Source organism: Carlito syrichta, unplaced genomic scaffold, assembly GCF_000164805.1.
Source record: "Carlito syrichta isolate Samal-C Ts95f unplaced genomic scaffold, Tarsius_syrichta-2.0.1 Scaffold309200, whole genome shotgun sequence".
Classification (NCBI taxonomy): domain Eukaryota; kingdom Metazoa; phylum Chordata; class Mammalia; order Primates; family Tarsiidae; genus Carlito; species Carlito syrichta.
In genome coordinates, this window is record NW_007253296.1 from 912,980 (window position 1) to 925,549 (window position 12,570).

Sequence of the window (12,570 nt, forward strand, 5' to 3'; positions counted from 1 at the left end):
TTCCAGCTACTTGGAAGGCTGAGACGGAAGGATCGCCAGAGCCCAGCAGGTGGAGGCTGCGGTGACCAGGAGCGGCCACTGCACTCCAGTCTCAGCGACAGAGTGAGACTCCAACTCAAAAAAAACCCAAAAAAACCCCAGAGTTTCATCACCCAAACATACCCTATGACCATCCTGGCAGCTTTTCTTGCAGCCCTTGTAACAGTTCTGTGCTATTCAAACTCGGTGCTCCTGTACACAATGGCTGCATAATGTACCAGTGTGAAGTTACCATAATTTACTGATCCTAGAGATATGGACTTTTAGTTTGTTTCTGATTTTCCACTTTTATAAGGAACAACCTTGTGTACTTAAATCGCTTCTTTTGGTGAATTTGTATTTAGAGTTGTTGCCTTAGGATGTTCTCTCTCAGAAGTAGAATTACTGAGTCAACCACTCTAAACATTTACATCCTTTCATTCACTCAGCTGTTACTGAATTCTTATGCAGTCCCTGGCACTGTGCTCAGATCACGAAGAAAAGATGAACCAGAAGTAGCCTTGGTCTCTGTTCACAGTTGAGGGGAAGGAAGCATAGTAGGGTGATTCCACCCTGTGCCACAGTCCACATTTTACCACATCAGCACTACTGGGATTCAAACCAACCAACCAGCCAACCAACCAACCAAATACTGCACTTCGTTAGTAGGTAAAAAATGAAAACTTGCTTTAGTTTGAACTATTATTTACTAATTAACTGTACCTCCTCTTTTATGAATGACGTCATGTTTTTGCTCATGTTACTGGCATGTTGGTATATTTCTCATGATTTGTATGCTGCTTTTACAGAGCTAAGACATAAGCCCACCCTCAGTAGGCACTGCCACATTTTTTCCTAGTTTACCATTTAATTTACTTTTTCAACACCTAGAATTACTTCCACTAAATTGTCCTCTGCAGCAATGCCACTTGGTCTCTACTGAGGGACAGAATAAAAACTACTCATTGAAACCTATTGCTTTATTTACTAAAAGGACATATATTTTTTTTAAAGATAATGTTGGGTCCATTAGTTTCCTCTTTATGAGGCCCCACAAAGGAAATTTCTTTCTGCTATTAGTACCAGGAATACTTATGCTTCTCCTGAGTACTGAGCTTTTAATGTTTTGAACACAGTGAGTCATGAACTTATGTTATCTTTACATTAATTTCTAGAAAGTGTAAAGTCAGTGGTATAGCCCACCACTCATAAGTGCAAACACCTTAAAATATTTTTTTTCTCCTAAAGACAGGGTCTCACTCTTTCACCCAGACTAGAGTGCAGTGGCATGATCATAGCTCACTACAGCCTGAACTTCCAGGGTTCAAGCAATCCTTCCACTTCAGGCTCCTGAGTAGCTACAACTATAGGCACGCATCACGCCTGGCTAGCAACAACTTTAAAGGCACACATTTTCATACACTTAACTTCATCCCTCGCTGCATCTTATCTTCCCTACTCTCATCTTCTTTTTGTTTCATTTTCCTTATCCGTTTATTTAAAAAATTCAAAACAGTTATTAAGATTACAAAGTACAAAAAAATACATGGTACCTAGTTTTTAAAAATTGGAAGGTTCAAAATTGTATAAAACAAAAAGAAAGTCTCACCAAACACTGTGTTAGAACACTAATAAAAAAATAAAGGGGCTGGGTGCAGTGGCTCACACCTATAATCCCAGCATTCTGGGAGGAAATGGCAAGATAACAGCTTGAATGATTTAATAGATAAAAAATAAGATTTCTAATTTAATTATATGTTCTAGTTACTATTAATATTTAGGAATGACTTCTTCCTAACTCAATATATTTAGCCTCTTGAATTTAGATTTTTAAAAAAATTTCATGTGACCAAGTAAACATAATTTTATCTCTTTTTAAAATATTTATACTCCATTTCTTACTGCATTGGCCAGAACAGTATTTTTTTTTAAAATAATTATCCAAACTGTATGATTAGGCCAGAAATTGAGGAATAATTCAAAGCAACAAGAGAGAGATTGTGGAAATTATTTAAACTCTTTAAGAATTTAATATTACAAGCCAGAGCAATATAACAATGGTGAGAGGATTTGCTAAGACCTGTTGGGATAGCTGGGTAGCCACCCGGCTATCAGTGCAGAGCATAAGAATTGCTTCCTACTGTACAGTTGCAATTCCGTTCAGATGGATCACATAGTTAAATGTAAAAAAAAAAAAAAAAAAAAAAAAAAAGAATAGCATATTTTTCCAGCTGTGGAAGGAAGATAAACTTCTGACTATTGTGAAATAAAGACTATCATCTGAGACATACTGAAAAGGAATGAAGGTATAAAAATAAAATAGTTTTGCCCAATGAAATGTAAAAAAAGGACAGTAATAGAGGAGGAAAAAGAACTGATAAAAGTTTATGAGCCTATATATATGTATATAAATCTATTACAAATATGAAATACGTAAGGTTAGTAGCCATATTCCAAGGAATGAATGGTCAAATGGTCAAAGAATCAAATCAGTTTATACACAAAAGAAATAGAAATAGTAAATTATTATTAGGAACACTGCAAAGCATCTCATGAAATTAAAGAAATGCAAAAAAACATTTAGGGAACCACTGTGTGCTTGTTAAATTAAGAAATTGACAAAAAACACTAGAACATAATGTAGAGAAATACACACATGCACTTATACATTGTTGGTAGCACTGTCAACTAGTCATAACTATCTGGAAAGCTATCTAATAAATTCAGCAGTAGCCACATATGCATGCATGCACACATGCAAACACACACTGACCTCTTAAGGGCACTTTGAGGAAGTATATCCCCGAAAGGAAAAACAGTCATTTGTTTATTCAGAGCAGAACTACTCATAACAGAAAAAAAATGAAAATAATCCAAAGACCTAAAAAAAATTAGGTCTCCCGCGGGATTGAGACTTGCCTGGGCAACTTGGCGAGACCTCATCTCTACAATAAATCAAAAATTAGCCAGGCGTGGTAGCGCGCACCTGTAGTTCCAACTACTTGGAAGGCTGAGGCGGAAGGATCGCCGGAGCCCAGCAGGTAGAGGCTGCGGTGGCCGGGAGCAGACCTGCCAGGAGTGGGTGACAGAGTGAGACTCCAACTCAAAAAAAAAAAATTAGGTCTCAGGCTTATAGCGTTTTGAAAGGACACAATGGGGATATGAGTAACTAGAAGTGCAAAGGAACTCAAACCAATGCTTTGCAAAACTTTCACATATGTATGTGAATGAAGAAAGATGTAGGCTGAGTACAGTGGTACACACCTATAATCCCAGCACTTTGGGAGGCTGAGGCGGGAGGATCACTTGAGCCCAGTAGTTCAAGTCTATAATGTGCTGTGATCATGCCAGTGCACTATAACCTGGGTGACAGAGTGAGACCCCGACTCAAAAAAAAAAGCATGTTTTCCCATGCTCTTATTTTAATTAGATACAATGGGCCTTGGAGACATCTAGAAGCCCACTTAGCCCGATTCAACCAGCTGCACACCTGCTATTCCCCTCCTTTAACATAATGTACCTCAGTAGGTACCTTCAGTGTCCAGTAAGTGCCATTACAGAAATATACACCTTGCTTTACAGCTGAGGTATGTGGAAAGAAAAGCAACTGTTGAATTGTCTCATGGGCTTACTGTGAGTGTGGCGAGCGACATGAAGCCAATCAGGTTATTCCAAACTTTATCGATGTCCTTCAGCAACTGCTGGAGTTTCTCACTGCACACTGCAGTGGCTTTTATCCCCAGCTCCACACGCTTGGTTACCCTGTACACTTCAACAACACCTGACGGGGTATGAGAACAGAAAGTTAGGTACTAGAAGCATAGAGGGAGATGAGCAAGGCAGGGCAACATGACTGCTTACTGCTATCTCAGCTGGAATTAAGGGATATATCTGGATAGAGGTGAACTTACTATTCTCTGGGACCAACTCACCTTCCAATGCTGTACAACAGCTGACTAGCAAGAGCACAAACTCTAAAGTTACACTGCCTGGGTTCAAATCCCAGTTCTGCCTCTTTAGCTAGGTAACCTTGGGCGAGTCACATAATCTGTTCTTCAGTTTCCTTATCTGTAAAGTTGGAATAATAACAGTACCTCCTCAAAGAATGGTTAAGAGGATTAAATGGGTTAGTACTGTAAAAGACTTAGAACAGTGTCTGGAGAAAATGACAGGTAACATGCAAGTTATCAGCTTCTTTTTTAAAGATTTATTTATGAGTCCATCTGTTTAAATCTGGGAAATCACAATTAAACTGGCTGAATATGGGAATGGTAAAAGTTTAAAAGAATCTAAATGTTAATATCACAAAGTAATTAAGAAATACCTCACTCCTCTGAATTCCAAGGATTGACAAACTCTTTGGCTTCATAGTTTTAAGTGTATAAAGTCTTTTATACACTTAACTGGATGCGAGCAGCTCTTTTCCTGTGGTCTCTAAACTGTAGTTGAACTTTTCAAGCAAGGGAAAGGTGCCAAGTAACTCCATATTCTAAGGACAATCACCAGACACATCCCCAACCCCTGCAATGTGACAGTCACCAAGCACGTGACCCTAGCCTTTCTACGTGAATAGTGAAGGAATTCCAGGGGATCTTCAGAGTAGTTAATTGCCAGCCTTCTGCACAGCACTATGGCTTTTCCTCCTCCTTCCCTAGGGAAGAGCAGGAATTATTGCCCAACCTAAGCCAAGAGAGAGGGCTTCTAAGAGAATCTTTAGTAGAAATTAGGGCTTCTAAGAGAATCTTTAGTAGAAATTAGGAAACTAGAGGAAAAGACAGGCACCCCCTTTCCTGGTGGACATCTGTTTATACTGCAGAATTGTGAGCAGGAAAAGAGGACTCGGAATGAAGAGGGAGGAGGAGGGCAGAGGCTACATCCCTTCACTCTCCATTCCTCCAGCAAACACTTGTGTGTGCCCAGTATGTGTCAGGCACTATTTAGGTGTTTAACAAACAGACGAAAATCCTTGCTTTCTTGCAAGTTCATTATAGTGGAGAGAAACAGTAAAAAGAAGAGCAATCAACAAAATATGTAAGATACTGAAGGTGATAGGGCTAAGGAGAAAATTCAGCAAAGAAGGAGAAAATTCAGCAAAGATGGAGACAGAAAGTGCTGGGAGGAGGAGAGGAAATACCGTTTGGAGAAAGGGATGCTACAGAAGACCTCGCTTAGAAGCTGACATTTGAGTAAAGATCTGAAAAAGATTAGGATACAGTGCATGTGTCTCTGGCCACAGGCCACAGCTGAACTTGGGGAGGAGAGGAACACTGAGTTGGTTTCGGTTGGATTGGGAGGTTTAATAGCTGCAGGTGGCCAGGATGTTAAGGAATCTCTGATGTCATCAAGGGATGGAGAGGAAGAGTCCAGAGTATGGTAAGGCATTGATTGGAGACAAAATGATTTCATTTGAATGAATTACTAGTTCAGACTCTTTGATCAACCAGTAACACAGATATAATTTTTACACTGTTGCCATTATGTATATAACAAGGCCTGGGTTTAAGTGTCTTACTCACAAATGCAGATGCTACTTAGTGAAGTTATATATACCATGAGAGAGTGAGCTTAAAATAATTAACATAAGGAAAAACTGGAAAATAATGTAAAGTGCCATGATTTTTAATAGTAATATAAAAGAACATACCTAATAAATATTCCATGCCTTGAGCTGACTGAATTACTTCTGTACAAATAGAACTACTACTGATTCCATTTAAGGTATCATTTGCCTTCTTAATAACCTACAAGAAATGAAATCACATCACCTTACATAACCAAGAAAAGTCACTGAAAATCATTTTACTATTAGTAGAAAACCCAACCAAAAAGCCAGAAGGTATAAAAGAGCATGACTGACTGATACGTGTATATGACTGTTCTGAAACCAATCTGTGAATTTAATTTTAACTTTGAAGCAACAATTCTCCATTTCTTTGGGAGAGACAAGATAGAGGTTCTTTAGTTTAAATATTATTTGGGGGTGGGGGACACAACATCAATAAGGGTACCTGATCTCAAACCAGGCAAAGTGGGGACCAAAGGGAGGCCCAAACTTTAACTGTATGATCACTACTTATATACCTAATCCTGAATTGTACTCCACATCTTTTAAATTAATAAATATTATTTTGATTTAGGCAGAGTTAATGATATCACTTTGTTTTTTTGAGTTGGAGTCTCATTCTGTTGCCCAGGCTGGAGTGCAGTGGCACACTCACAGCCACTGCAGCCTTGACCTACTGGGCTCAGGTGATCCTTCCACCTCAGCCTTCCAAGTAGCTGGAACCACAGATATGCGCCACCATGCCCAGCTAACTTTTGTGTGTGTGTGAGTTGGAATCTCACTCCGTTGCCCAGGCTGGAGTGCATGGCACACTCACGGCCATCCCAGCGTCGACCTGCTAAGCTCCGGCAATCCTGCCACCTCAGCCTTCCAAGTAGCTGGAACTACAGGTGCGTGCTACCACGCCTGGCTAATTTTTTAATTTATTATAAGCACAAGGTCTCTCACCATGTTGTCCAGGCTGGTCACAATAATTTTTTATTTATCATAGAGATGAGGTCTTGCTATGTTGCTTAGGCTGGTCTTGAACCCCTGAGTTTCAGGTAATCCTCTCACCTCTACCTCCCAAAGTGTTGGGATTACAGGCTACAGCTACTGTGCCTGGCTCATTTAAAAAATTTTTAAACACAGTGACAGATAGGGGACTAACTGATAAATAAGCCAGTGCTTGCTATTATAAATAAATGTGTAAGAAGTCTCACTAAAGATGTAAGATGGAGTTTCACTTTGCACAAGGCCATCGAAGTAAGGCTCTCCTGAAGTTTGCCTCTGTCCATTCAGATAAACCAATAAGAAAGCAAAATGCCACAAGTGAGTACTTGCTTGTGTGTAAACACAAAAGTGACATACTCACATCCAGGGCACTCCCCAGGCACCTCTGCCATTCATAAGCATATCGCTCATTTTCCTGTAGATTTTATAAAAGAAATAGGTTAAATATGCAAGCCTGGAATCCTCTACTTAGGACTTCTGCCAACTCAAAGAGAAAAACTTTCCTTTTTCTTAAAATCATTCTATCCTTTGGAACCCACCAATAGTGATTTTAAACTACTAAAATGTGTAACTTCTGAGGACATGACCTGTGAATCTGAGGGAAATGTTTTCTAGCAGTTTTCCTCTGTAAATTTTGCTTCATTTGTTTCCATCAGCAACAGTGTAAGCCTTTCTTGAAAGGTTCTCACCATGGAGGTATCTAGTACAAAAACCAACATCAAGCCTTTGGCTTTCCACTCCACAGTTAAATGCTGTGTGTGAGTACATGCACATATGTACATGTACAACAAGGAATGGGGAAGGAGGAGAGTTAGGTGTGTTGGCTACAGGAGGAAGAAAGCATGGGACCAAGATGCAGCAAACAGAAATAATCTGAAGATTTAGAATATTCTCCCTCTCTCCTCTATTTTGAGGTTTTAAAATTCATTAAGATGATAGCTGGGTGTGGCGGCTAAGGCCTGTAATCCCAGCACATTGGGAGGCCGAAGTGGGAGGACTGCTTGAACCCAAGAGTCCAAGACCAGCCTAGGCAACACAGCAAAAGCTAAAAAAAACTATAAAAACTAAAAAAAAAAACTTAAAAACTCTATAACTAAAAAAAAAATCGACCAGGTGTGGTGGCGTGTGCCGATAGTCCCAGTTACTTGGAAGCTGAGATAGGAGGATCACTTGAGCCCAGGAGGTCAAGGCTGTGGTGAGCTGTGATCGTACCACTGCACAATGACCTGGGTGGCAGAGTGAGACCCTGATTCAAAAAAAGATAAAATTATCTAGGCATAGTAGCACGTGCCTGTAGTCCCAGCTATTTGGGAGGCTAAGGCAAGAGGATCACTTGAGCCCACTGCACAGCAGCCTGGGTGACAGAGTGAGATCCTGACTCAGAAAAAACTAAAGGATGATAAACTCTAAGTGCTCAAAAACAATACACAAACATTTCCCTCCTTGCGAAGTCCTGTGAATAGTTTGAATCACTGACTACTTTCAGTGGATGCCACATCTGGGAAATATTTTCAACCAGGGCTAATGTTACATTCTCTCACTTTAGCTACATATTTTATATCTGGTGTCTTGTATCTTTCTGCCTCCCAGCTCCCCATGTGAAAGCTGAAAGCATTTTTTCTTGAGGCCCTCAGGGCCCAGTTGGTTTTTTACCTGCCCCCCAGGCTCCTCCCTAGAAAGCTATCCTGCTCACCTCCACCTCTCCTGTCAGATCTTTGTATTTGTCACGGATGACAGGCAGAGCAGGTTTTTCACTCAGCGTGTTGGAACGATCTCTGAAGGGCTGCTCCAAAGCCGGAGAAGGAGAAGAACGACTTATTTCTTTATCACCGAGGCTTAAACTCCTCTTGTGTGATCCTGGGAGAAGTGACGGTATAGTCAAAGGTTCTGATCACTCAGCTTAGTGCAAGCAGGGGATCTTTCTTACCAACACGACCTTCTTCAGATGTTTATGTCACAAGGCACTCAGAAACACAATCCTCATTCATTCTGTCTGGGAAGTTACATGTTGAAGCCTTTCAACTGTTCTATATTGCTTGGTTTCCCTGCCTTTCGTTTCCTCCACTACTTTTCTCAGAACTATCATAATTCTTCCATAACTCTCAGTGCAGATCCACTGGATTCTAGGGCACAAAATTGCCTCTCAAAACACCAGTGCATACCAGTTGTACTGCTTTCCTGTCATTGTTATTTGCAGCTGAACCCCTACACACCCTTCCAATCCAACTGAAATCAATGATCCCTCCTGTCCAGGTGGACCAAAACGTAGAGGCAAACTCAACTGTCTTCAGAGACAAGGCGAGTAAAGTAAATGACAGAGGTAGGTCACTTGGAGATAGAAGTGGTAGAAACTGCAGCAAAAGAGAGAGCATACCCCATCTATTGGGGGCGCTTCTCCTCCAGTGGATTGTCAAGACATGGGCATACAGGCCTAGTATTGCCAGATATTATGACTTTTCAAGAACAGCTAGAAATTCAGATTGCAAAATCTCCTAATTTTTCAATATTGGCAATTACTTCACATTTTTAAAGAACTTCTATGTGGGTCAATCAAAACAGATCCACAGGCTTGATGCAGATTCAAAGCTACCACATTGTAGTCTCTGGATTAAGAAACTGTACTGTGCCCAGGGAACAAGAGCAGAGTTAATGTGCCTACAAGTGGATCAAATCCATTTCTCTGGTTCTTTTAACATAGCACACTTCTAACCAAAAAGCTAATGAACAATAATCGCATGCTATGCTTGCTTGTAGCCCAAAAAGCAGTTATCTGAGAGATACTGATGTGACTTTAGCTCAGCTTCAGGGAGTCTTTATTATAGCTATCTGTAACTGACCCTGATTTCAAAGATTAGAAAATCTATTTTCTGCTAAACCAAGAATCAAAATTTTATTCTTTTGTTTTGTTTGTTTCTTTTTGTTTGTTTTTGAGTCATAGTCTCACTCTGTCACCCAGGCTGGAGTGCAGTGGCACGCAAACAGCCACCACAGTCTTGACCTGCTGGGCTTAGGTGATCCTTCTGCCTCAGCCTTCCAAGTAGCTGGAACTACAGGTATGTGCCACCTCGCTCAGCTAATTTTTTGATTTATTGTAGAGATGGGATCTTGTCAAGTTGCCCAGGCTGGTCTCGAACCATTTGGGCTCAGGCAATCCTCTCACCTCCACCTCCCAAAGTGCCGGGATTACAGGTGTGAGCCACCACAACCAGCTAACATTTTATTCTTAAGAAAGAACATCTAACATCTCATTGGAAAAAACTCTGATAGTAAAATCTACCTTAAAAGCTACTCACCTTGAACAGAAAGGTCAAAGGTTGCCAGCTCACTTTTGATCATTTCTTCACTGGACTTCATTTTGCTTTGTGAATTGGCTACTAAAAAGTCAAACTTGCTGATTTTGGGCTTTTCACTTTGAAACTCTCCAAAGTCATCGGAACATTCTTTGGGGGTTTCATGAGAGGCACTGCTGGAGGCTGGGCTTGGACATGTGGCCTCTTGGCTCCGTTCAGCTGTAGGTAGGTCCTGTGTTGTGAAATCTTTACAGTCCCTGCTTTCGTATTCCTTTTGCTTACTAGTTTGAGGAATCATTTCTTTGAAACTGGCAAAAGCTGGGAAGGTAGTCTCTGGGAGAGCGTCTTCACTTGCAAAGGTCGTTACCTTAGACAGAGACGTCACGGTGAGGTTTTCAGAACTGCCAAATGAAGTCTCTTTCTTTTGAAGAATTGAGGGGGCTGAGGGGGATCCACTTCCTGCTGAGAGGACAAATGGAGAAAGTTTTCTGCCCTGAGATGCATCATCCCTGTCTGACCAGTCATAGCTTGTAAGTGTGCTCACTGCAAAATTGCTACTGTAGCTTCCAAAAGCAGCATATTTTAAGTCCTCTATATCTGAAAGGGAAATAAGACCCCACAATTAGAGGCAGTGATTTAGGTAAAATGTTCTAAACTCTGTAGAAGTAAAATGCCTAGCATGTTTGATTAGTTTTATGTTATGTTGAATTCAACTAAATTTAGAGTTTATACCAAAATTAAAAGTTGGGCTATAAAACCTGATCTTTAAAAACCCACATTACCTTGAGTTGGCATTTATATTTATTTAGTTAACCAAGAACCATCTTCTTCGAATATAAAAATTACTTTAAAAAGACAGGATGTTCCTCTGCCAATGTATATACTGTTTAATATAAGATTAGGGTCATTCATTAACTTGTCTATTCCCTCATAAACTTTCAAATATACTGATATTCCTTGCCTAAAACATTTATCCTTTTATTTTAACTTTGTTGGAAAATGTTCCTTTAAAATGTGGTCAAATGAAAAGCATACATGACAAATTAATTAAAGATTGACAGTATCTCAAAACTAAAGTGAAAATAATGTCACCTAACTTTTCATCAATTATTAGGAATCAGGCAAGGCCTAATATGAGATTTTAATCAAGCAATTACTTACCTAGTTGTTATTTTGGTCAATTTGGATGTCATATTGCTGTGATGGAGTATGAGGAAAGAAAAATCAATCTAATCTACTTTATTCCTTACAAAATAGAATCAAGCCGGGCTCAGTGGCTCAGCCTGTAATCCCACACTTTGGGAGGCTGAGGTGAGTGGATTACCTGAGCCTGCAGGTTCGAGACTCGCCCGGGCAACTTGGCAAGACTTCATCTCTACAATAAAATTAAAAATTAGCCGGGCATAGTAGCGTGCACCTGTAGTTCCAGCTACTTGGAAGGCTGAGGCGGAAGGATCGCCGGAGCCCAGCAGGTCGAGGCTGTAGTGGCCGGGAGCGGTCACTGCACTCCAGTCTGGGCGACAGAGTGAGACTCCAACTCAAAAAAAAAAAAGAATCAAAGATCTGGGTCCTGTTGACTTCTCTTTCTCCTTCAACCATGCGTCCACTCCCCATTAAAAAAAAAAAAAAAAGGCGAGAGGAAAAAGAAAAATGCTGGGGCAGAAGACTCATTTTACAAAACATTCTTAATATGTTTAAATAATTTAAGAAGTGGCATAAAACAGTAAAAAGAATGTAGGTGTTTTTATTTAGACAGAACTGAGCTCAACTCTGTCACCTATTACTTGTGTGACACTAGGCAAATTATTTAATATTCTGAACCTCAGCCGGGCTCGGTGGCTCAGCCTGTAATCCCACGCCTTTGGGATGCTGAGGTGAGTGGATTGCCTGAGCCCGCGGGTTCGAGACCCGCCTGGGCAGCAAGACTTCATCTCTACAATAAATCAAAAAATCAGCTGGGCGTGGTAGCACATGCCTGTAATTCCGGCTACTTGGAAGGCTGAGGCGGAAGGATCGCCGAAGCCCAGCAGGTCGAGGCTGTGGTGGCCGGGAGCGGCCACTGCACTCCAGTCTGGGTGACAGACTGACACTCCAACTTAAAAAAAAAAATTTCTGAACCTCAGTTTGCTCATCTGTAAAATGAGATTATGTACTTAGAAGGGCTGTGTTATGACGATCAATTGTGATGATGTATGTAAAAGGCCAGCTCTTGCCTGGTGAGCAACAGAGAATAGCCAGGGTTTGCCCAGCATAGTTGCCACCAGTCTCAACTTGACATTTAGTTGCTGCTTTAGGGTCAACAATGCAATTATTTCAAGGTAAAAATGAAAAGTCGACTCAGCATTTTAGTGGTGTTATTAGGGGAAAAGTTCCTTGCTCTTTTTCAAAAAGCAAAACCGGCTGAGACTGAATGAGGCTGGTGTGAAGCAATGCCCTCTGCAGCAGCACTGCCCATTCGTTCTGGCTAATACACGTTGTTTCAGTTTCATCACTATGTATGAGGCAAGAAGGACAAACGCAAGACCCTCCCTCTGACAACACATACATGATTTACAAGGAAACTATTACAAAGTTTTGTGACCCAAATTTTCAGAACTAGGTCAATAGGCAGACCAACACTGGGTCATTTTTCTTTCTTTCACAGCAATGCTGCATAATTGATGAGGAGTAAGGGGCTCCTGATACTTCCACAGCTCTGTAAATGCT

General features: G+C 40.7%; 1 protein-coding gene across 5 annotated transcripts in view; it reads right to left on the bottom strand.

Annotated features, from left to right (window-relative positions):
* Window positions 1-12,570, bottom strand: part of SYNRG (synergin gamma) — an 89,715-nt gene that overhangs the window by 14,381 nt on the left and 62,764 nt on the right. For 3 of the 5 annotated variants that reach the window (XM_008066958.2, XM_008066957.2, XM_008066961.2), the window contains 5 exons: window positions 9,868-10,461; window positions 8,268-8,431; window positions 6,936-6,989; window positions 5,663-5,759; window positions 3,651-3,799 (listed from right to left, as the gene is read on the bottom strand). In XM_008066958.2, the coding sequence (XP_008065149.1) occupies window positions 3,651-3,799; window positions 5,663-5,759; window positions 6,936-6,989; window positions 8,268-8,431; window positions 9,868-10,461 (1,058 nt within the window). The remainder of the gene's footprint in view (window positions 1-3,650; window positions 3,800-5,662; window positions 5,760-6,935; window positions 6,990-8,267; window positions 8,432-9,867; window positions 10,462-12,570) is intronic. The other 2 variants (XM_021717051.1, XM_021717050.1) reach the window with 1 other exon arrangement.